The following is a 24,815-nucleotide window of genomic DNA, read 5'->3' on the forward strand; positions in this document are numbered from 1 at the left end:
GTACCGAAAAAACGCACATTTCATCATTAGAGTGTGTGACGAAAAGCGTCGAATTATGATCGTCAGGCGCAAAAATTGTCATATGTGTATTTATATACGGAATCTATTTAGCGCCCATTTTCGAAAACCGGTATTCGGCAATACTGAATTTTAAATAATTTTTAATAAAAAAAAAAATCGGAGGTAAATCACCTGTAAATTCATATCACTTTTTCCGGATATTAAATCAAGACGGAAGGGTAAATAATTATTTTTTTCTGATTTGCTTGAAAATATTCGCTTCATTATACCTACCGTTGATTTGAACATATACACGAAGATCGTCACGATTCAATATCCGTTGCCTTAATATAAGTATTATGATGCAATTGTAACCTTAAGCACATGTTGACTTTCAGCCCTCCACTCCTTCAAATAGATTTTCTGTCTAATGCAGAGAAAGTATTGCAACGAGAGGATGCGTATTCTCGATTTGGTTTGGACAACAAATACTTACGTAGAATGTAATAGAGTTCCCCGATTGTAAGAGAAATGGGAGAAAAATAAAATGTTTTGTTGTGGCTTTAAATATATTAATAGATTTTCATTTTAATTACAAACAATCGACTATTTTAACCAGAGTTTGGTAATCAAAACAGAATTTTAACTAAAAAAGTACGCTCCCCCTTTTTGACGAATTAAATGAATTTTGCTTAAAAGTCCATAACAGACTGAAGAAAATCGAATTTTTTTAAATTTTTTTTAATCTTTTTTTTGTTTTCTTTATCTCACTTTTGTAATTTGATTTTTTTTTTGTGTTATCCTCAATACACCCATAACATATTATTTTATTCACACGTACAGACAGACGTCTTACTTTCTTTTCATTGCTTGTCTATTGCACCAACTGCAGACGTATCATTGACTGCTGTTTGCAGAAATCGATCACAGTAGATTTTTTGCCTATGGTCGGAATTTAATATGGGAACTAATGTTGATTCTAAGCGTTTTATTCTGTCGCAGAAACGTACGCGATCTCGTCCATATTGTTCCCATTCACCTTTACGCGCCTGTTGATAAGCGAAGCTCCACGTTCTCAGGACATGTACGACGGGCTTTAAGTTGAAGCGTACCTGGAATTAAGTAGAGAGATTTGTTTTAGGCTTTTGTGGTGTTGAATATACATGAAGGTAATAAGGGAGAAGTATGTGCAACTACGGTGATTGATGATTGATTACATCTATTTTCTTGCTGTAAAATGATAGAGGGGTAGTGGAAATGGTGAATGTTTTGGACGATTATAAAACAACGCTACAGCTCAGATGCAGATACAATCATGTTTGCTTGAAGGAGAATCCAGTAATTCAGATCTTTCTGAAATTTATGAGAAAAATATGTGGGAAATGGAATGTGTAAACTTGATCACAGCGAGTCTTCATTTGTGGACATCAGCGATTTTTTCCAACAAATTTTGAAGCTGTTATGCCAATAAAATCGATAGATGAAATATCTAAAGTTGTAAGAGTAAGCTTTACTCGTCTTTACAACTCAAACGAAATTTCAGCTGAACTGAAACTGTACTAAAAATTTATATCAGAATAACAGTGCGGTTGCGGTTCAGCGGATTATTTGTACTGCAACAATGCTACATGAATTAAGTCTAAACACTTTATCTACGAGTTTGTTTTACTTGACACACTGTTCAAATATTCATAGAGCTTAGAGCAAGTAACATTTATAGTATGTTAACGTATACGTCACTGTTTGTAAATACTCGGCTCGTTCCGCAAACCTCACACTTGCAAGCATTTACAAGCAGTGACGCAACACATTTTACATGTTTGTGGACGGTAAGTGCATTTTTCCTGTCACAAGCAGTGATGAAAGGTGCACTTTACCGTGCATAAGCATGTAAAATTGGTATACAGTCAGAGGTAGTGAAATTTCAGCATTAGTTTGCTTCAGCTTTCAGTTGGTCCATGGTCCATACATACAATCAAAACTGTTTATACGGTTGAAGTGGCAAAAAGGACAAAATGAAATTCTCAGTCAGTCAAGCAGCTGTTTTGAATTTGCACACTTTGAGTCATAAAATTGAAATTCTTATAAAAAAGTGCACTGTTGTTCTGCTTTCTAGATAAGAAAGTATGTTAAACAGAATTTTTGTTTCAATTTTACTAAAGAGCAATGGCTCGTAATTAATGAGATCGGGTTGCTTGCTATAGTAGGTTTGCAGGATACAAAAAAAATCAATCGTAATTCGACAAATACTTTACATGCCAGAAAAGCTACATTGCTGACAAAATATTTGCTGAGATTGCGATTAATATGCTGACGAAATGGAATGAATTTTATTTCTCAAATTTTTATTATGCCGACGGACGTATAAATTCATTCCCGGATTGTTTATGTGGTGCGGCTATTAAACAAATAAACTGAAAACGAATTGTGATTAGATTATTATGATTCATTTTTATATATCTCTATTATAGGAAATGAGAAAAAGTGCAACGTTGTCACTGAATACGTTCATCAATTTTATTTTCGAAAATTTATTTGGTTTAAATTAAAATAAAATTTGACTATTATTGCCTTCGGCATGGGCTGACCTTCGCACACGCTTCGATTTGTTTATTCGCATTTAATCCAACTAGCTATCTTGTGTGAGACATTCAACAGAAAGAAACTAACAACTTTGGAAGAGTCCATTATGAGATCAAAACACATAGCACGCTGACAATTTTGAATTTTCAGTTTACCTCAAACGAACTTGTCACTATATCTAAACAATAATACAATTACCTCGTAGGTGTTGTTAATACAAAATACGTTTGGAACGCAAAATCTCACGTTAATTTAATGAGTTGTGGTCATTGTGGACATCCACATTTAGCGGTTGTATAAAAATTATCAAAAACCAAACCATACAGTTATGCAGCGTAATGGCTATGGGACACAGACTAAAAAAAAACCACTGGCTATCTACTACTAAACGCAACTGGTGGTCATACGTTTTCGCAATTTCGAATTGTTAATACAAAATTCTTGAAACAAAACTTTTAATTTCGAAAGAATTTTATGGAATCCGTAACCAATAACAAAATTGAAATCGAAACGATAGTTGTTTACATAAATGATGTTATTTTCCAAAGCATTGGAGTAATTTCAACTAAGTAATGTAATCTAATATAATTGAATCAGGCCAAATTATCGGTACTTAACTCTCATAAACAGTAACCTCAAAAGGAAAATCGCCTTGTAATTGAGTTTCAGCAGCAGGTTTATATGAAAAATTTGAGCTAATATTTAAATATTTTCTCTCTCGATAGGACGGATGAAACTCAAACTTGAAACAAATGGGAAGACAACACCACATATACATGGTACCATTATATTTAGTGTTAACCCACAACAATTTCGATTGGTTCTATTCCTAATGGTAATAAAATTAAAAGCAGACAGAAAATTATTCTGTTTTTCAGGCCTTTTTCAATTGTTTTGAAATTTCAAACTTGGGAAAGCTACGCGATTTTGAGGATTGAAATCAATCGACCAAATTGCGTAGCTTTTGCAAGTTTGACACTTCAATAAAATCGGAAAAGGCCTGAAAACAAAATAATTTTATGACAAACTGGCGTTGCTATGTGTATCTACAGCACTTAGAAAGGTTAGAAACGAAATTTTCCCCTACTACAACAGTGCAAGTGAAATGGATTCGCGTCATTTCCACTTACGATTTGAGTTTAATTGAATGGAAATTATTATAAAAGAGAAATTCTGAAGAATTTCGTCACCAAATAATGAATAAATGGTTGTAAAATTGTAAACTAGCACAGTCTGCTCAACGTATTTCTTTGTATACATTTTGAATTAGACGTATCAACGCTCTATTTTCCAATAAACTTTATCAATAAAGATAGTCGACGTTTACTGTATTTGTTACGATAGCAATAAGTACAGTTTCCACTTAAAAAGAGCACTCCGCTTAGCCTCCATGACAGTTGTAAAATAGAACAAAGGAACTGTCACGTTGACGGAGTAAAAAATTGAAATAAATTCAATTTCCACTCCGTTTGCGTGACAGTTCTTTTGTTCTGTTTTACAACTGTCATGTAAACGGAGGCTTAACGGAGTGCTCTTTTTAAGTGGAAACTATACTTTACTTATCAATAAGGTAAATGATGGTAATAGTATACTTCCTACTTCGTGTACTACCGATCCGAGGGGATTCTATTTCACACAAGACGGCCACTTTCTATTATTCGTCCCAATTGACAAGTAAAGGGCTGTAAGTACAGCGACACAATTTCAAAGTAACGGATTTTTTTTAAGACATTGATACGCCTACAATTAGTTACGAAGTTGAAGAAACATCCGAAGTCTCGATGGCTATTGGTCTTTCTTTGTAATTATTTGTAGTTTGGGTGGCATCCATCGAAAATGGTTTTAAAAAAATGGTTTCAGTACAAAAGTTTTCTAAATTTCGAAAAGAGGCTCACTTTTGAAAATGGTTGCAGTTGGTGCGTTAAAATGTGAAAAATTGTCATCTTATGTCAAATATATTTTTCTCATGGATCACAGAATCAATTCTACTTATGCTGCTACAGTAGTCTTTAGTACATGTAGTGACAACGTTTCGACACAAGGCCCCCGACTATAAATAAATACGAAATAGACAGATATAATCTCCACTCCAGGTGCATGACTTTTCGTAATCAAAATAATCAATGTTTTGTAGGTACTGAGAGCCCAAGGTTGACTATTACAATTGCAGTAATGTAACACAAACGAAACAGATAAAAAGCAAAATAAAGTCTCATTCTTCGAAGTCACATTAGGAGAGAAATTGAATTCATAAATACGTAAACATGACTGGAGGCACGTAAACCAAAACATCATTCGGAGAACGAAAAACAAAAACGTGAGAGTTAGTTACACCGATGATGGTAAATTCTAGTGAATAGTGACGACATTGATCGTCCAATATAAGTTTCCATCTGAAACATTTCGTCATTCTAACAAAAATTGACTCATGATTCATAAAATGATGACGATCTGTAAGTGGGCAGTTGGTTTTGTTGTAGTTGCAAATTTTGTTTGTTGGCTCTTTTTACCTGTTATGTCCGTTCATACAGACTTATTTAATGATTTTTGGTATTTTTATGACAGTAGAATAAATGTCGCGTTTGCAAGCCATAAAATTTATGACTGCAAAAATTTCCGTAGAACGGTATACAACTAAAACAGTTGGAAATGAAACTAAAATGCGTTTAAGCAACTTAAGTAAGCAAATGTTGTTTTGAACGGCGCAGACTGGGAACGAATTCGTAATGAGAGCTTTTGTTTTAAGGAATTTTTACCTTGGCTTGTGCGTCATGAAAATTAAAATAACTTTTTAGAAGAAACTGTAACCTCTACGACGAGGAATTGAGGTGAAATGTAGATACGCGCGCGCAAGATACAAGTATGGGCGGGAGTGGGAAAAAAAATCTCAAAATTTTGACAATTTTCGGATAGTTTGCTACTATGTATGCCCGGCACTTTTTATTAGCCTACGCACACCTTCACTGAAGAGATGAATGCTAAAAACCCTTATCGATTGTATCAGAATAGTAAATCCATAAAAAATTCCAAAATGATGAAATTACATGGACTGCAAACGAACCGCTGCGCCCGTAGCAACTCATCGACTATCTCGGTTAATGCGGTTTAACGCCGATGATAGATAACGTTGCGCGGTTAATAAAATGTGTTACCATTTCTCAAAGTAGCCTCCTCAAGGTCAAGGTCGGTAGAATGGGAACATTTTTTATCGTACCATTTCGGTGAACTGATAATTTTATGTTAAAGATAATTTTACTAGGAGAACATTAGGTCCGTAAGAAATAGAAAGAAAAAATGAAACCAAAATTTTCAGAGTTCACTCACCTTTTTATCTTCAAAACCCGAATCGGGTGGATTGGTTCCCGACGATTTAACATCCACCTCACTTTCACAATCCGAAACCGACGTCATTGGTTCTTCGTCACAGTCTTCACCATCGTACTCATCATAATCATCATCACCATCCGTATCTGATTCTTCCATTTCGAAACAAATGAAATCGTCATCGCTGCTTTCTGATATTTGTCTCTGACGTCCACCCACCGACAATCGACTGCGAATTCGATCACAAATCGATAGATTCGACTCGACCGACGACGGCGTTAGTTTGTCGTCGTGGTCGAACACAATGAAACTGTCCTCGCTGTCACATTCGGACAACTGACGTTGGGGACGCTTTCCGATCAGTGCTGCTACGCAGTGTGACAGTCTGGGCAATGTCTGTGTGCCGAAGTTCGTTGGTGGGCAATGAGCTGGCATAGCGGGAAAATCGTCCGTGGAGAAGGTAACTGAATCAGTTAATGGTTGGATTGATGGAGGTGTTGTTGCTGCTGCTGATGAAGCGGTGATGATCACAAGTGGCTCGTCCCATTCGTCCATGGACATTGTTTCGGTTTCTGTTACACAGTCTTCATGGATGTTCAGTGCCAGTGCGTGTTTGCCTTTCTCTTTTTGGTTCTTTCCGCTTCTTCGTTTTGCCTTTCTGTTGCCTTTCTCCTTCAGCGGTCGTTTTTTATCGGCCCTTCGTGTCATGTTTGGCACAGTTGGTATGTTAATGCTAGAGATCGGCTGCGGTTGCATTAGGGGAACAGCTATCGGTGACGCAGGAGGTGATATTTTAACGTTGGACTCTTTGGTTGTATGGTGTGGTGATATTGGTTGCTGCTCAAAGCTCTTTGTAATCATGTCCGGCACTATATCCGTGGACTCTGGTATGTTCAGATTACTGCTGCCATAACTGCTGGATTTCACCGCACTGATCGGCAAATTGTAATCGGAAAATGATTTTGTACTCGACGTCAATTTGGACAACATTTCGTAGTCGACCGTATCAACGAAACAACTTTTGTCAAAATCTCCGGCACATTTACCGTCCGACATGATGCCCATGTAAATGTTGGGCGCTGAATTGCACTTCCTTTTTTCGGTGGCCGTATCACCACCAACTGTTGCATACGTTGTGTCCATTCGGATGGTTGGCTTCAGTAAATTCGAAAAGAATGTCTTGACGCTGTTCAAAATGGGTGCCATGTTGATGCCGATATCGAATTGGAACGGCGTGTGAACAGTGGTTGTGGCGTGACGATATCTAGCTGGAATAAATTGGAATTGTGTGGCAGTGCCCACTGAGTTGGTGTTCATTAGCAATTGTGGACCGTGTTGTTTTTTCTGTTGTATATTGGTTGCCATGCTGCCCATTGTGTACAATGGTCCTGTGTTTAAAAATCGACTGGTGCTCAACGGATACGTTGTGTTCAACGACGATGTATTGCAGCTGTTTCGATATTTTTCCATTGCAGAAAATAAAAATAAAATTGGAACTTTTAGCTGGGCTTATGTGTGGCTATTTAGTTGCAGTAAATTCACTAAAATTATATCAATTTTAAATTCACCTAAAATATGAAAATCACAAAAAAATTAGTAAAGCGCACGTTAACAAATAGCACAGAATGTTTTGCTTATTTTTTGGTTTACAGAATAGTCTTGTTTGTGGTTTATTCACGTCATGTTGACCGAATATTTTATCAATAATTGTCCATATAATCAACACTCGAACGAAAATCGATTTGTAACATTTTTTGGTGCAAGGCTTTACGAATTCGCATCAAACACAATAGTCGTCGTCCTTGAAAAAATGTAGTCTTGTTCACAATATTACTTTGAAGTCGTCTACTGTTACACCACACACGACAGCAATTGCAATTGGAATTATTACGGCAAGAAAGTCGATTATTTCTCGATGGATTTAAACACTTTGCACTCGTGATCGCAGTAATATGATTGTACTTTGCTGATCTTGGAAATAGATTCTTTGTTATTTTGGTCACTTTGTCAAATTCAACGCTTTTAATCTCCATTATTTTCAAATAAACAATTTGCTCGGATAGTAACTTGCTTTCAATTTTTGGCCATTTTGAAATTGTGAATAATGAACAAAAGTCTCGCTTGTCGTTGTGTCGTCACATTATATTGTGCTGTCGCATCTGTCGCATGCGATTTCGTTCATTTCGTTCATTTTCAGACCCGTACGAATTCGTGGGTGTCATAATTTTAACGTGTTACGTATGTTCGAGAAAGTGCACAGATTACTAATAAACTGGGGTTTGACACTTCGAACACAATATTTTGGTAGACCGACTAGCAGCCTTTTTAATTGCTGTTAGGTTTAAATTCCATATATACAAACTGTACAATACGGGTAATACCTTCCAGCTCATTACCGACAATACCACAGATGTACCGAAATGATTTCGAACCGGTGGCGGATGGTACATTACAGTAAACACCGCCCATAGTTGGAACTTCCAGATCATAAGAATTGTTTTATTCGTTTCAAAGATTTAAAAAAACAATAAAATCAGAAATTAATTAATTTAATTAAAGAAGCTCAGGCGTTTAACGAGTATTATCCCGTGGACCAGCTGGTAATCGGTCAAATGGGTTGGTAATTTACGGTGGTTACAGCCAGTGTCTACACTGAAATTCAACTTGACCCAACAAAAAAAACAAACTGCGTTTCATTGATTTTATCAAAGTATATAAACACTGCAAATCTACAGTTTTACACGGATCCGAACTTTCAGGTGAATTTTAGCTCAGTCATGTTGCACACGTATTGAATTTGTTTGCGTCAAGTTGTATTTAGTGGTGAATTAGAAGTATTTAGGGCCGTCATGTTGCACAAGTGTAAGTTAGACCAAGGTAAATATACATACTGAAGGTAACGCAAATCCTCAGGGAATAGCAAGAAATACGGACCCCAAGCTCCGGGTGAATATAAGATTTGTTATGTTGCATCCGTGACGTTTGGCGTGATAATGTTGTTGGAAATGTGTTGTTTAGTATTGAGTTTTGGCATGTGTTGCAACCTAACAAAGTGCATTTGACTTGTGTCCAACATTATAAAAACTATATTCACCCGAAAGTAGGGGTCCGTGTGTTCTTGCGGATTTGCGTTACCTTCAGTGTTTATATACTTTGAGTTAGACAACACCAATGAAAGTCTAAACCAGGTATGGTCTGTTCATACAAACCGGAGGACATAGCAATTTCATACAAACAAACTCACCTCTCATGAGAGGTGAGTTTGTTTATATGAAATTGCTATGGCCTCCGCTCCATACAAAGTTTGACATTCGACCATACCCTGTGTTGACGTTCATTGGACAACACAAAGTATATAAACATACTGAAGGTAATGCAAGGTAATATAGAAAATGATAATGGAAAATTGAATTAGACACTTTTAGTAACCGTGAAATGTTTATATTTGAAGTGAAGGAAAATAAAAGCGTTAAATTGCTCGAAAAAATGTCTAAAATTTGTTGTTGCATTTTTAGGAATTTAAATAATTTTCCGATTTTACGAGGTTGGTGATAATTAGTTTGCACACAAAATCGTCAAAGTAATCCACTGCACTGAGCTGTGCTGTCATCAGTTTCGCCAACCGATGAGATCTATTGTAGTTATATTATTTCGTCAGACCAGCTGGAGAATTCTGAACACATCATATTGTTCAGTCCTGTGGTTTGATACGTAGAACGCTTGCTTCATACGCAAGAGGTCTGGGGTTCAAATCTCGTCAGGGCGCGTAAAACAAAAATTTTATTTCCAAATTTCAATTTCATTGTCAAGTAACTTGAAATCTTCATGCATAAAATATTATTTCAATGTTCGGAACACCACCGAAGCAATACAACATTCAAAATAAAAAATATCAATTTAATTTCTCATGTCGCCTTGTAGATTTTCATGTATTAAAAAATTAAACTGCGTAACACCCTTCGTGCGGGTCCCTTTTTCCGTTTGTATGTTTTGCGCCACTTAACATAGATGGCGTCGATGGAGTGTAAACAACGCATTATTTACATATTTACTGAATGCAAAATCCTCCACACAGTAAATTTAACATTTTCATTTTCACTATCATCAGAGCTATTAGTTGTAGATTTTCCTTATTCCCTAATTATTTTTTTTAATACGCAATAAATTTTATGAATGTTCAAGTAATAAGAAAAAGAAGTGATAGGATCAAACGAAATATTTGAAATTATTGCATCATCTTTTTTCGTCCCAACCTAAATATTCTTCAGATCGATGATGTATAAATGCTATCCAATTCGTGCGAGTTTTTAAATGTCGAGTGGAAAATTTGTGGTTGAAAGGAACATTCAAGTCTTCTTTAAACTCTCGAAATCAAAGGTTGCAGTCCTATACAAAATATTGTTTTAACTGAAAACCAATCCGGGTTGTTGTTTAACTGGGTTGTAACATTCTGTAGCCTAGCTAAGTTTTACTTCGGTCGTAAATAATTATCTTGACTGAAAGTCATGGGTCTGACGGATAATAAACACTCTAAAATATTTGTCACATTTTGTTCATTCCTTGATAAAACGATAACTTAAGTAATTTGCCACGGATTTCCAAAAATGTTTTTTTAATCCACGAGGAATTAAATTCCTGAGGTTAAGTTCGAAGATAGGCTAGAACGGACGGGCGATGCGATCTCTATGATACTCCCAAAAGAATTTTTGTCTCGTCTCTTGATAACACGATAACTTGAGGATTCCCATTTTTTTTTATCGTCAAGAAATGAAATTCCTGAGGTTAAGTTTGAAGATGAGCTATAAAGGAACGGGTGACCTCTGTGATATTGTCAAAAGAATTTTCGTCACAGGCACCAATTTGTTATGTTCTAGTCAAGTCAAGTCAAGTCAAGTCAAGAATTTTCGTCTCGAAGATTGATAATACGGTAGCTCGAGTAATTCTGAATGTATTTCCAAAAAAGTTTTTGAATCGAGTAGACTGAAATTTCTGAGGCTAGGTTCGTTAATGGAAAGTATTGGAGTTATAATCCAGAAATCATTTCGAAAAGATTTTTTTGAGTGATTTCGTGGTTTGTAAAAAAAATTGAACGAGTTTCATTTTTGTTCAAAACATAAGCAAGAAATCTTCTTCGTATTTTCGTTACTTTAAGAATTCGTAACTTGATCTTACAGTCAAAGGCAGTCAATTTTCAGCATAAATTAGCTTCAGCTGTTTTTCAGCTGATCCATAAAAACAATCACAACCGTTTATACGTCTTTATACGGTTTTACCACTATCATGCGCGTGCGTGTAGTAGCTTCAACCGTATGAACAAGGAAAACCAGTTTTGATTGTATGTGTGGATCAGCTGAAAAACAGCTGAAGAAAATTTATGCTGAAAATTGACTGCCTTTGACTGTATGGTCTTATGGGATTTTATACACGCAACTGTCAAGTTACGAATATTTATGGTTACGATCACATGAGAATCGAAGGACAGTTTTATGATATTTCTATAACAATCGCAAAAATTGATTGAAAGATTCAGTCAGTGAAAGGACCTGATCTACCCATAAAGTGGAGCCTAGTTTTTTCATTTCACTGATATTCATTTAAACGTGAAAGGAAGGAGAAAGTAACCGCGAGCGAAGCGAGCAAAGAATTTGTAGATTATTTCCATCAAGAAACTTTCAAGACTATACATTCCGTGTGTAACTTTATTTTTCTTTCATGGCTAGTCTTAGACAAAATTCGTCGATAAGTAAAACTTTTTTTGAGGCAAGCAGATACCTTGGATTGATTTTGAATAACAATTTTACATCTACCATGTTATTACCTCTCAATGACATTTGCTACTACTAGACGAGTATGTTGAGAGCTGTCCCGACGAGGGGTAACCGACTCGGGTAATTGACTACACACCCTCAAAGGAATTGCCGTAGTATCCGGTAAATAATTGGAATTGACCGGAATTGATCGGAATTGGCAGTAATTGATCGGAATTGATAGGAATTGACTGGAAATATGTGGAATTGTAAGGAATTGAAAGTAAATGAGTGTAAATGCTGATAAGTGTGATTATCGGAAAGAAGGACCAGCGAATGCAAAACCACATTAATTCCTTTTTGTTTTAATTTTAAAAGCTCCCGCACAATAAATAACAGTGTACAGTGTTGATCAGTTCCATTTTAGAACAGGTCCAACGTCCTTTTATGTTCAAAATATGCACACTGAAGGATTCTTCTTCAGAGGATTCTTGTGAATCAGATACGGAAGAGTTTGAGCCGCAACAAACAAGTGAATATTCATCGGGGGAATGTTAGGCTGGGGCATTGCCGATGCGAAATGCTCTAGTTTCAAATCAAATTTACAAAAAAAGGCATCACCGACATCAACTTTTCAAAAGCCTAAAATCTTACGATGTCGATCACTTGAACGAAACAAAAAATTGAGTGCTTTGGCTTTTGCTGACGTGTGCTGAACAAATCCATTTCCTGTCGAGGTACGAACAACGTTTTGTGCATCGGACAACTGAAATAGACAAAACACAGCAATTTACTTGAAAACAAACACACTTCACATTCACCATATTAATCAATCGTATAGTCATGGAAAAATTCATGTAATTTCTTTCCCGCACCATAAATCGTCAAGAAATGAAGTTTTTTTCATGCCTTGGGCATAAATTACGGAATGTTTCTCGTAACTTAGGCCCTCAGCATGAAAAGTTGTATACGCATCTGTTGTGGACGGTTTATTTTAGCTGCCGACTCGTTCAATGACAGTGTCACCAATTTTGATTTCTCTATCGTCCCCGATGTTGGTCATGACTTTTGTTTTCGATAAGTTCATCTTGAGGCCAACTTTGCTCGCCTCTTCACTTAACTGTTGTAGCATAAGCTGAGCCTGACCTAGATTCGCTGCTATCGGTACAATGTCATCAGCGAAGCGGAGATTGCTCAGGTACTCTCCATTTATCTTTATTCCCATTTTACTCCAGTTTAACTTCCTAAAAATACTCTGCAGAATCGCCGTGAATAATTTCGGTGAAATGGTGTCACCCTGCCTTACACCTCGGCCACTTCGTCCTCACTTCGTTCGCGCTACAATCCGCGAAATTGCCTAAAATATACCGTCCACAACATATACGTAAAAAACTATTCCTGCACGATATATAGTCCGGGAAAAACTGACATTTCCTAATGAAAAATCATGGCAAAATATGTCATATTTCAGTTGTCGGATGCACAAAAGTTTTTCGCCATTTCCTGGCTTTGTACGAAAAATACTATTTATCTAAAATAAACAATGATGTGCGATGTGAAATCATTTTAAACAAAACTGGAGTCAATTGGACGGTTTAATCTAAATTGAAATTGAAAAATCTCTTCTAAAAGTATGAGTAAAAATTAAAGATTCTAAAGTCACAAATGTTGGACAACATAGTTGTTTCAAATTTTATCTTGATATAGTCTGACGATTCTTTTTCCAAAATGCTCCAGGGTTTAACTTTGACTTTAAATTTATATCTACAGCCTGGGACGGTCAAAAAAGTGCATTTTTATTCTATACGTGTTTCATCGCTGTTTTGCCATTGTAATTTGTATTGTTAAAACAGCTGAAATCGATAAACACGAAAATCATAAAAATGTACTTTTTTGACTATCCTTGGCTGTATTTGAAAATATCGAGCAATTATTTCGAAAATTCAAATTCGTGGAATTGAAGGAATTGATTAAAATTATAGGAATTGAAGGGCGAATCCGGTAAGTAGTGGTGTTAATCCGTTAATTAAAGAAATAAAAGGAATTAAGAGCAATTAAAAGGAATTGACAGGAAGTTCCTTTAGAAATTGAAAGGGTATTGAAAGGGAGTTGAAAGGAAATTGAAAGGAATTGAACGGAATTGAACGGAATTGAAAGGAAATAGAGCGAATCCGGCAATTAGACGAGTTGGTCCGGTAATTGAGGTAATTAAACGGAATTGAAAGGAATTAGAAATTGATTTGCCACCATTTTGGCCAGTCGGTTACCCCTCGTGTCCCGATGATAAAATTGATTTACTGATCGGAAATAAAATGCCAATCAAGAATTTGAAGTTTAATTTTCCTGATTTCCCAGTATTCTGGATACAGTGGATATCAGGAATTTCCAAACAAGAAAACTGTGATGCCTTATCTTTTTAAGAGATGACATAAATGCGCTGCAGGCAAATTTTTTTTAAAATATCGGTAAAAGTAGTTTATTCTAATGAAACCAGTAAACTAAACACGATTCATTATTAGTTTTCCAGCGCCACTTTTATCCAGCGCCAAGGGGCTAAGCCCCTAAAGCCCATCGTGTTAAGCCGGCTCTGGATAAATGTGGCAATTACATGACTTTATGGCTCTGAAGCACATTTGCACTAACTGAGGAACGCACATATAAAAAGATTTAATTCAGAATTTTTGTTTATCATAAATTCTGAATTAAATTGCAGCATGTAATCATTCAAATTCACGATATTCTCATACAAGAGTGAATTGAAATTTATTTTTCAATTGTTCATTCAAAATTCAAAGCGCACTCACTGGATTTACCAGTGCTATTATAAAGCCTTGGGAAAATTATGAACGTTTTCGGGGTTTTGGGGTTTCTGCCGCACTGAAGAAACGGCGACCTGTGTAGGTTTGTTCCAAGGCCATTCGAACTGTCAAATTTCATCGATAGAGACATAACCTCATCAACATTTGTAAAATCGGGGAGGTTGTGTTGCTAAGTGTTGTAATGTTGATTTTTTCAGCACAGGGTAGAAAATTGGGTCGTGTGCTGAAAAAATCTCATTACAACATTTGTAACACATCTTGCTTTGTCCTTTGAAAGGATCGCTTTGTGCCAACCGAGAATCGAAATAGGCAAATGCCCAAAAAATCTTATTTTCATTGCAAACAATCACTCTTCGAATTTGATCGATCACACTGCATTGCATTTTCTAAAACGAATGTTGTAATAACTCATACAAAGTCCACATCGGCTTCGCCTCGGATTGGCAACCTGACATTTAGTGCAATAATATACCTCCCATACGAATCTTGTTACATAAATAACGTTATTTATAGTTAACCTTGGAGTATGATTACTCTAAGTAGTTAACTATACTTGAACACCCCGTGACATAATGTAACTTAAGGACCATCTAAAAAATCACCTAGAAGAGACGTTTAATTCTAGTATTTACCAGCAAGTCTTCTAGTGAAAGTGCATTATTCTGTCAAACCTCTCAAAACGAACTTATCAACAAAATAAAACATCGGTCTGTGTGTCAGTATCACATTAAATAAATAAAAACAGAGACAACCACTCGGCTTCACTAATCGTAGAAGCAGAAAAGAAATAGATTTTCGAGAGATAAAGTTGCGGCATTTTATTGTTGTGTGATGGAACGTAAATGTGATGAAATCTTTGCCGTTGTTTAACCTTAAAAGTTCTGTGTTCGTGCAACTTAATTCGAGTGTCTCAGATCTCGCCGGAAATTTCTTGTAATTCCAACAGTTACACTGACTGCCCGTGCTAATTCTGGGTTAAAACATGCATGGGGATTGGGGTAACGTGTGCCGGTATTTTTTTGTTTTGTTATGGCTAGTGTTAACCTTATCTGCCGGAGTTCACATATTTTCGAAAGGATTCCTGTTGTCCCGTGTTACCAACACTTACTACACAAACTGTACAGCACTGGAACGATGCGCTGACGAAGAGAATGTAAATTGTTTTGTTTACAAACGGCATTTTATTCAAATTGTCTCCTTTTATTAGGACAAGTGCCTGTCCAAATCGAAACTGGATGGAATGTTCAACGATTTGAACAAATCTACCGAGTTCTGTCTACCGAAAAAATCGAAGGTCATTCTATTGGTGATTGATGCATTAAAGTATGACTTTGGATTGTACGATAAAGGTAGAACCGAAACCGACACTTGTCGTCCAAATGTATCGCTGCATCGAGTTCTTTTTTCAGACAACAAAGACCCACTGCCACACGAAAATCGTCTACCGATTATGCATGATTTGCTGGAAAAAGATCCGAATCATGCGCGGCTGTTGCGCTTCAAAGCCGATCCACCGACAACGACGATGCAACGTCTGAAAGGATTGACCACTGGCAGTTTGCCAACATTCATCGACATTGGATCGAACTTTGCAACGCCAGAGATTAACGAGGACAACATTATCGATCAAATGGTGCGCCAGAATTTATCAATTGTCTTTATGGGCGACAGTACGTGGGTGGAATTGTTCCCAGATCGTTTCAGGCGACAGTATCCGTTTCCCAGCTTCAATATTTACGATCTCGATACGGTCGATAACGGTTAGTATGGCTAAGATAGGATTTGTGGGAATGATGTTGACAAAGACGATGGTAGATGTGAAAGTCCAAGAATTGGAATTTTGTGTGTGAAATCGTTGCCGCTTCTTCTTCTTTGGCATCAATTTTTTTTTACTCTCATGTTGTCTGTCTCACCTATACACCTAATACCGGAGCTTTTCGTCAAAGTGAGTTTAAGTGGATTTTTTTCAGAGAAATCTGTTTCTGTTTGAGGTCTACATACCCTAGTTGTGCGTCGTCACAGATCGATGTATTTTACAGAGGCCCAGAAGCGTCTGATTCGTGGTATACGATTTTTTTTCTGAAAAATAGTTGCCGCTATTTTGTACAACATAAACGAACATTGAACCACAACCTAAACCTCACACTCTCATTTTGCTCTGGAAATACAGGAATACGGAAAATTCTGCCGAACGAATTAAAGCGAAATGACTGGGATGTGATGATTGCACATTTCCTGGGCGTGGACCATTGCGGTCACAAATACGGGCCATTGCACAGCGAAATGTCACGAAAGTTGACCGAAATGAACGAGGAAATCGAGAAGGTTATCGAACAGATGGACGACGACACCACATTGTACGTTATCGGTGACCATGGAATGACGGTAACAGGTAGGTCGCATGAACGATACACTTTTCCGGTGACCAAAAATAATGAACAATCCAATCGACAGGGGATCATGGCGGTGACTCCGCGGACGAAGTGAATGCACTACTTTTTGCATATTCTAAACAACGAAAGTTTTTCGACGATCCGGAATTTTCGTCGCAAGAGATGAAACAGGTATGTTAAGCACGTATGTCATCAGCATGAAATATGCAGTGCAGTTGTTATCTTTTCGCGTGCATTTCAGATCGATCTAGTTCCCACACTTGCCATCACACTCGGTGTTCCGATTCCATTTTCGAATCTTGGTACCATCAACTACAACATTATTCCCGACGTACCCACCGAACACTTCAATCAACGTCAACAATTTCTGATGCATTCTTGGCATAATGCATTCCAAATACGCCGGTATCTCGCTAACATCACCGATAATGCCAAGGCTTTGTTCGAACAGGACATTTTGGAGCAACACTACACGAAATTCATTGTACTCTCTTACCGCGCCATTTCGTTGTATTCGCCGGCAGCACAGGACAATTACCATAAGGACTTGCATGCGTACCTAGCCGATGTGCATCGAATATGCAGCGACATTTGGGTGAAATTCGATCCGGGCCAAATGATGCAAGGACTGTTGTTTGTCGCGTTCGAAACGATTTTCATATCACTGTTGATCGGCAACCTGAAAGTGTACCAGCTGCAGAAAGTGTTCTCTCGTAAAATTTTGTTTTTTGCGTACATCAGCGATCTGTTCATCGCAACGGTAGTGGTGCAGTATACGTGGCAAGTGTTTGGCTTTAGTTCGACGGAACACGCGGCTATTGTGTTGGTGTCCATTTACAATATTGGCTTTCTTGCCGTCTTGGTGATGGCCAATTGGCCCCAAATAGCGAAGAGTCTCAGTGAAATTCGGTTTACGAATCCGTTTGCGCGTTTGTTGCTTGTAGCGTCGGTGTCCGTGTTTTTCTCGAACAGTTACATAGTACAGGAGCAACAGGTGTTGTGTTACATGCTGGCAGGAGTGTTACTGGCATTTCTATATTCCATCTGGAAAACAGGCGGCCTGTTCGACTTGCGAACGAAATGGAAATTGAACACCATTTTTGGAGCCCCATTCACACGCTTAGCACTGTTGACGACGATTCTGATTGTCGTTTTGCGAAATTCTCATGTGTATTTCCGGTGTCGAGAGGAGCAGGGTAATTGTACTAATTTTGAAACTGTCAGCAATTACTACGAGAGTGACAGAAGACCATCAACTGCCAGCAACAGTGACGCAAGCATCTATCATCCGACTCTAGCGCTGGCTATTTTCATCATTTTGACGCGTTTGCATCTGAAATCATGCGGAAATTTGCGAGGACATTCGTTTCACGTATTCTTCGCCCAATCCGGTGCATATTTGGGTGGCACTGCAGTGGGCAGCTATTTCATTCTATCGCAAACATCAACCCATGGTGTCAATCAATGGCACATCGATGCACTAGCTTGGATCGTTTACAGCCTTTCTGCCGTACAAATTCTTCTTCTGCTTATTTCACCGCTTCTGGTGGACATAGACGACAGTGGTCTGTCGCTACTACCAGCGAACGGTATTACGCACATTTTCCACAAAATTCGTAACGAATTGAATGCTAATGGATTTGCAAACGTTCGGGACGATTATGTGTACAAGATTCCATTGATTCATGGACTCACCACGATCCATTCATCTGTGTTAATTTCGGTCGGTTCGTGTGTGGCTTTGACGGTCGCCCTGTTGTTGGGACCGAATGCGGCTGGTGGATTGTTTTTGTCATTGTACACGGCTGCTGGAATCGCAATTTTGAACGCAGTGCTGAGATATCAGACGGAACGTAGATTGGGTAAGTGGTAGTTATCTTTTTGGTTTTTAGTAGACAGAACCGGAAATAGGAAGCTTCTTTCTTTTAAAATCCAATTTGTAAAGTGATGTGACCTAGATTTTTGACCTTCGAGGCAACAATTTTGTCGTACATACACTCGACTCCAATGCATTGCTGGAAAACTAACATGAAAGGCTAAAGCATTTTTCTTTTCCAATATTGATATTACCGCACATCTGACAGCTTCTGATCTCAGCTTTAAAAAATGTTATTTAAGTTCAATAGATTGGTGCATGACTTGACTGGTGTCACCCTACTTTTCCATAAAACGTTATTTGAAAAAGACTAATTTTTTCGAGAGATTTTAAACATTTTCGTTTTGCGATAGCTAAAAAAATGATTCTGAAGCTTGACCTAGCCCAGAATTTGAGACTAAAAAAACATTTATAGCAAACCGCTGGACAGAATTCACAATACGTAGCCGCACTAAATTTGCGAAAAGTATATCAACTTTGGTGATCTATTTTACAGTGCAGATCATGCCCGCACGTTAGTAAGCGGGCGTGACGAAAGTTTTTTTTTTGGGACAGCGGAATATATTTACACCAACTTTTTGACTTCCCCCTTGGCTCCAATGACGGTTAACAGTAGTTTCCTCAACATCTGCCACTGGTGACGTAAATCTTTCTTCTACAATGTTTCGGGTCATTTTTTTGTTGATAAAACTTTTGCATACAGCCGCAGAATGCGTCACGTCAACCTCAGCGATATCAGTTATGTTGTAACTTGCGTCACTTTCACCTGGTAGAGTTTTTTTTTCCTGATTTCATATTACTATTCATTAAACAAAATGAAATCAATTTAGTAGAAAAATCGTAAAATAGAATAGTTGACACCAGAAACGCAGAAACTACATCGTTAACTTATCAAGTTTATTACGAGAGAAGCGCACACAATCTAAAAATAAAATTTTGCTTTGCTTCGCAAACATAAGCAAGTGGTTGTTTGAGAAAAGTTAATAAATTTTCAGTTCATTATGTATGCGAAGTGATTTTTCCTCAGTTTTTCATAGGAGATACAGTAGCTATATCCCATATTGTCTAGCGGTTAGGATATCTGGCTTTCACCCAGAAGGCCCGGGTTCGACTCCCGGTATGGGAATTTTTTTTATTATTATTCGGATTTAACTACGTCGGATTCAATATTTTTGATTAACATTTCTAGAATGATCTCGATTTTTGCTGAGCAAGCAGCAATCTTTCTGTTAAGTGAACCAGAATTAGATCCTATTTACATTTTTAGTGACTTCTCCCGTATCCAGTTTGACATATGTGTGTTGTATGCCTAGTGAAGCCACGTCCCATATTGTCTAGCGGTTAGGATATCTGGCTTTCACCCAGAAGGCCCGGGTTCGACTCCCGGTATGGGAATTTTTTTTATTATTATTCGGATTTAACTACGTCGGATTCAATATTTTTGATTAACATTTCTAGAATGATCTCGATTTTTGCTGAGCAAGCAGCAATCTTTCTGTTAAGTGAACCAGAATTAGATCCTATTTACATTTTTAGTGACTTCTCCCGTATCCAGTTTGACATATGTGTGTTGTATGCCTAGTGAAGCCACGTCCCATATTGTCTAGCGGTTAGGATATCTGGCTTTCACCCAGAAGGCCCGGGTTCGACTCCCGGTATGGGAATATTTTTTTCCAACTTTGCCTTTCTTCTGAGACTTTATTTAACCTTTTACAGACAGCAAGCATATGACCGGTATTATTATCGAGTCAATTGCTTCCATCGATCAAAGTATTTTTAATCGGTTGATTTCAAATCTTGTACTTCATTTTTTTAAAACATTCATTTACTATATAAAAGACCATACACCATACTATCCAGAGCTTGTAATTATTTTTGTCGTCGTTATCGATAACAGATGAATGTCCATATGTGACAGGTTAATAAGTCTAATCAATTCTATATTTCAAGTGTTTTTAATAGAAAATTTAGCATAAGAAATCAATTGAAGTACCAAAAAAAAACTTCTTCCTTTTGTAGACAAATGCCTTCAGCCAATTGCACTGACAACGGTAGCATGGTCTCTTCTCGCCCAATACGCCTTTTACGCAACATCACATCAACCAACCCTGTCGCAAATCGATTGGCATGCAGCGTTTGTCGGCCGTCAGGCGTCAATACAACACGACCATACAAATAGCATATCAGTAGTGATGGTTTTGTTGAACACATTTGGGGGACCAATTTTGATTTACCTTTTGTATCCACTCACTATGGTCACCGGTCCAACTTTGTTTGCAAAGTATCGATCACTAGTACCGCAACCACCGAAAACCGACGGAAAGTCGAAAAATCCACAAGAAATGCTTAGCGATAAATCGAAGAAAGTAGTTCAACCAATGCATGATTTCGATGTTAATCGGGGATGTATTGTGTTAATTGAGAACGAGTACATTTTCATTGGAACGCTGTTTCAAACGGGTGTTTCACTGGTGGTCATATTGGGACTAAGGGTATTTATGACTGATATTTTTTTTCTTCATTAAATGTAACGCCTAATCATTTCGGACAGATATTTTGCTCAATGCTGGCATGCACGATCCACTGTCGCCATTTGATGGTTTGGAAAATCTTTGCACCGAAATTCATTTACGAGGGCATCACCAGCTACTTGGGTTTCGCAGCCATAATTGTTGGGTTTTTGATAGCGGCTAAAGTTCACACGGCTACTGTCAGTTTTATAAAGAAAATTGCGAAGTGAGGGGCGTTCAAACTCACTCGTTTGGAGTGCTTGAAACGAATGCTATGTTGTCCATGCAATGAAATGAGAAACGATTTATAGCACCGGTCGCAGTTATTTGTTATAATAATGTTGTTTTGTTTAGTTTTTATTTAAATTTAGTTTAAATGTAGCAAGAAATGGAATTCGAATAAAAAAATTCAAAAATTTATCTCAGCAATTATGTTATGTTATCTGTGTGCAGACGCTTTAATAGGTATATGTCGTCAGCGCCCCCACCTTTTTGGGCTGGGGTTTTCGTTGCTGATTATTATGAGCTAGGTTTTGTGCTTTCGAATGATGCTACCCAAAAGTTTTGTGCTGCTCAGGCACCCGAGCACAAAACTACTTTCTGGTCAAAACATGTCACTTTGTATGGGAGACCCCTAATATATCAACTTTACCCAAAATACAATTCCAGTACCGTAATGTACACATTATGTGCTGACGATATCACCCCACCAATAGTTTAGTGCTGCCACCTGTGCCCAGCACCAAACTACTTTCTGGTCAAAACATGTCACTTTGTATGGGAGACCCCTAATATATCAACTTTACCCAAAATACAATTCCAGTACCGAAATGTACACATTATGTGCTGACGATATCACCCCACCACTAGTTTAGTGCTGCCACCTGTGCCCAGCACAAAACTACTTTCTGGTCGAAACATGTCACTTTGTATGGAAGACCCCTAATATATCAACTTTACCCAAAATACAATTCCAGGACTGAAATGTACACATTATGTCCTGACGATATCACCCCACCACTAGTTTAGTGCTGCCACCTGTACCCAGCACAAAACTAATTTCTGGTCAAAACATGTCACTTTGCATGCATGGTAGACCCCTCACAATTCTCAGAGTTTGTCTTGCATGCAACAGAATTCTTGCACAATAGCCTGAGTCCATTGCGCATGTAACAAGAGGCTTGCACAATAGTCAGAGTTCATTGTGCATGCATCTCGATGCTTGCACAATAGTCAGAATCCATAGTGCATGTAAGAAAATGCTTGCAGAATAGTCAGAGTTCATTGTGCATGCAACAATAGGCTTGCACAATAGTCAGAGTTCATTGTACATGCAACTGAGTTCTTGCTCAATAGCCTGAGTCCATTGTGCATGTAACAAAATGCTTGCAGAATAGTCAGAGTTCATTGTGCATGCAACAATAGGCTTGTACAATAGTCACACTTCATTGTGCATGCATCTCGATGCTCGCACAATAGTCAGAGTTCATTGTGCATCCAACAGAATGCTTGCACAATAGTCAGAGTTCATTGTACATCCAACCGAATGCTTGCACAATAGTTAGAGTCCATTGTGCATGTAACAGAATGTTTGCACAATAGTCAGAGTTCATTGTGCATGCAACAATAGGCTTGTACAATAGTCACACTTCATTGTCCATGCATCTCGATGCTCGCACAATAGTCAGAGTTCATTGTGCATCCAACAGAATGCTTGCACAATAGTCAGAGTTCATTGTACATCCAACCGAATGCTTGCACAATAGTTAGAGTCCATTGTGCATGTAACAGAATGTTTGCACAATAGTCAAAGTTCATTGTGTATGCATCTCGATGCTTGCACAATAGTCAGAATTCATTGTGCATGTAACAAAATGCTTGCAGAATAGTCAACAGCCTATTGTTGCATGCACAATGAACTCTGACTATTGTGCAAACATTCTGTTACATGCACAATGGACTCTGACTATTGTGCAAGCATTCTGTTGGATGCATAATGAACTCTGACTATTGTGCGAGCATCGAGATGCATGCACAATGAAGTGTGACTATTGTACAAGCCTATTGTTGCATGCACAATGAACTCTGACTATTCTGCAAGCATTTTGTTACATGCACAATGGATTCTGACTATTGTGCAAGCCTCTTGTTACATGCGCAATGGACTCAGGCTATTGTGCAAGCCTCTTGCTACATGCACAATGGACTCAGACTATTGTGCAAGAATTCTGTTGCATGCAAGACAAACTCTGAGAATTGTGAGGGGTCTACCATGCATGCAAAGTGACATGTTTTGACCAGAAAGTAGTTTTGTGCTGCGTACAGGTGGCAGCACTAAACTAGTGGTGGTGTGATATCGTCAGGACATAATGTGTACATTTCAGTCCTGGAATTGTATTTTGGGTAAAGTTGATATATTAGGGGTCTTCCATACAAAGTGACATGTTTCGACCAGAAAGTAGTTTTGTGCTGGGCACAGGTGGCAGCACTAAACTAGTGGTGGGGTGATATCGTCAGCACATAATGTGTACATTTCGGTACTGGAATTGTATTTTGGGTAAAGTTGATATATTAGGGGTCTCCCAAACAAAGTGACATGTTTTGACCAGAAAGTAGTTTGGTGCTGGGCACAGGTGGCAGCACTAAACTATTGGTGGGGTGATATCGTCAGCACATAATGTGTACATTACGGTACTGGAATTGTATTTTAGGTAAAGTTGATATATTAGGGGTCTCCCATACAAAGTGACATGTTTTGACCAGAAAGTAGTTTTGTGCTCGGGTGCCTGAGCAGCACAAAACTTTTGGGTAGCATCATTCGAAAGCACAAAACCTAGCTCATAATAATCAGCAACGAAAACCCCAGCCCAAAAAGGTGGGGGCGCTGACGACATATACGTCGCTTTAATGACCTTTAATGGTAAAATGATGCAACACTCTGTCACTTCCATGCAACCGATATCGCAGGAGTTGTGTTTTTTTTTGACCAAATATTGATTTCTCCGTAATCAGGAAGTGTTTCTCTCTTTGCATGAAAAATCTGAACATTTCCGGTGCCGAGGAACGCAATACAAACGATTTTTCAAGCATTTATCAATTTCGTCGACTTGGTCTTGTAGATTTGCCCTGACAAACGCACGAGATGAAACTGTGATTTAAAACGTCAAATCACATACCTACGACCAATTGAATACCCTTTGCTTTAAAATACTCGGCCAATATTCAAACTAAGATATTGCCACATCCTAAATATCTACTTTAACGTGTGCGTGCATCGGCTATGTTATTGTTATTGGTATTACAGAAGTTTAAAATTGATCAGCAGTCTCACTAAAATCTAAACGTTCATTACTGTCTTCCTGACCTGACCTGACACAATCAAGCCTGGTGCCTTTGCACACGACCAGAAGGATATGAACGTTGGAACTTTTGTAGCACAAAGTGTTACCGACAGAACCATCTTTTGATCCTCCAAAATATATAATGGATGTGAGTCCAAAAATAACAGCGCTGGCCCGCAACTTGACATGTACAACTTAAAACTAACAACAACCAACGTCGCT

The 24,815-nt window shown here is 37.9% G+C and overlaps 2 protein-coding genes, 1 long non-coding RNA gene and 3 other non-coding genes across 6 annotated transcripts in view; 5 read left to right on the plus strand and 1 right to left on the minus strand.

Moving 5' to 3' along the window:
• Positions 1–555: 555 nt before the first annotated feature.
• LOC119084812 lies at positions 556–8,036 on the minus strand. The gene is made up of 2 exons (XM_037194884.1): positions 5,908–8,036; positions 556–1,112 (listed from the first exon to the last, which is right to left on the minus strand). The coding sequence occupies exons 1-2, from the start codon at positions 7,375–7,377 to the stop codon at positions 864–866; spliced, it is 1,719 nt and encodes a 572-aa protein (XP_037050779.1). The 5' UTR covers positions 7,378–8,036; the 3' UTR covers positions 556–863.
• A 2,239-nt stretch (positions 8,037–10,275) lies between these two features.
• The window catches only part of LOC119084819, a 31,476-nt gene continuing 16,936 nt past the window's right edge, over positions 10,276–24,815 (plus strand). Inside the window, exons 1-2 of the long non-coding RNA XR_005089150.1 lie at positions 10,276–10,307; positions 11,026–11,040. This is a non-coding gene — a long non-coding RNA (uncharacterized LOC119084819). The remainder of the gene's footprint in view (positions 10,308–11,025; positions 11,041–24,815) is intronic.
• LOC119084805 (GPI ethanolamine phosphate transferase 3) lies at positions 15,134–21,676 on the plus strand. Its single transcript, XM_037194876.1, has 8 exons — positions 15,134–15,626; positions 15,681–15,822; positions 15,883–16,233; positions 16,644–16,865; positions 16,928–17,037; positions 17,108–18,728; positions 20,762–21,234; positions 21,294–21,676. The coding sequence occupies exons 1-8, from the start codon at positions 15,456–15,458 to the stop codon at positions 21,480–21,482; spliced, it is 3,279 nt and encodes a 1,092-aa protein (XP_037050771.1). The 5' UTR covers positions 15,134–15,455; the 3' UTR covers positions 21,483–21,676.
• On the plus strand, positions 19,797–19,868 carry Trnae-uuc. Its single transcript has one exon. It is a non-coding gene; the product is annotated as a tRNA-Glu (tRNA).
• Trnae-uuc lies at positions 20,066–20,137 on the plus strand. Its single transcript has one exon. It is a non-coding gene; the product is annotated as a tRNA-Glu (tRNA).
• Positions 20,335–20,406, plus strand: Trnae-uuc. The gene has a single exon. It is a non-coding gene; the product is annotated as a tRNA-Glu (tRNA).

This window comes from Bradysia coprophila, unplaced genomic scaffold (assembly GCF_014529535.1).
Source record: "Bradysia coprophila strain Holo2 unplaced genomic scaffold, BU_Bcop_v1 contig_94, whole genome shotgun sequence".
Taxonomy (NCBI): Eukaryota; Metazoa; Arthropoda; class Insecta; order Diptera; family Sciaridae; genus Bradysia; species Bradysia coprophila.

What these genes read in the sequence shown, in the direction of transcription:
- LOC119084812 (XM_037194884.1), bottom strand. Translation starts at nt 7,377, where the DNA reads ATGGAAAAATATCGAAACAGCTGCAATACATCGTCGTTGAACACAACG. An exon ending in CGGGTTTTGAAGATAAAAAG is followed by an intron (nt 1,113 to 5,907) that starts GTGAGTGAACTC and finishes ACTTAATTCCAG; the next exon opens with GTACGCTTCAACTTAAAGCC.
- LOC119084805 (XM_037194876.1), top strand. Translation starts at nt 15,456, where the DNA reads ATGCATGGGGATTGGGGTAACGTGTGCCGGTATTTTTTTGTTTTGTTA. An exon ending in GATGCGCTGACGAAGAGAAT is followed by an intron (nt 15,627 to 15,680) that starts GTAAATTGTTTT and finishes TCCTTTTATTAG; the next exon opens with GACAAGTGCCTGTCCAAATC. An exon ending in TGGTCATATTGGGACTAAGG is followed by an intron (nt 21,235 to 21,293) that starts GTATTTATGACT and finishes CATTTCGGACAG; the next exon opens with ATATTTTGCTCAATGCTGGC.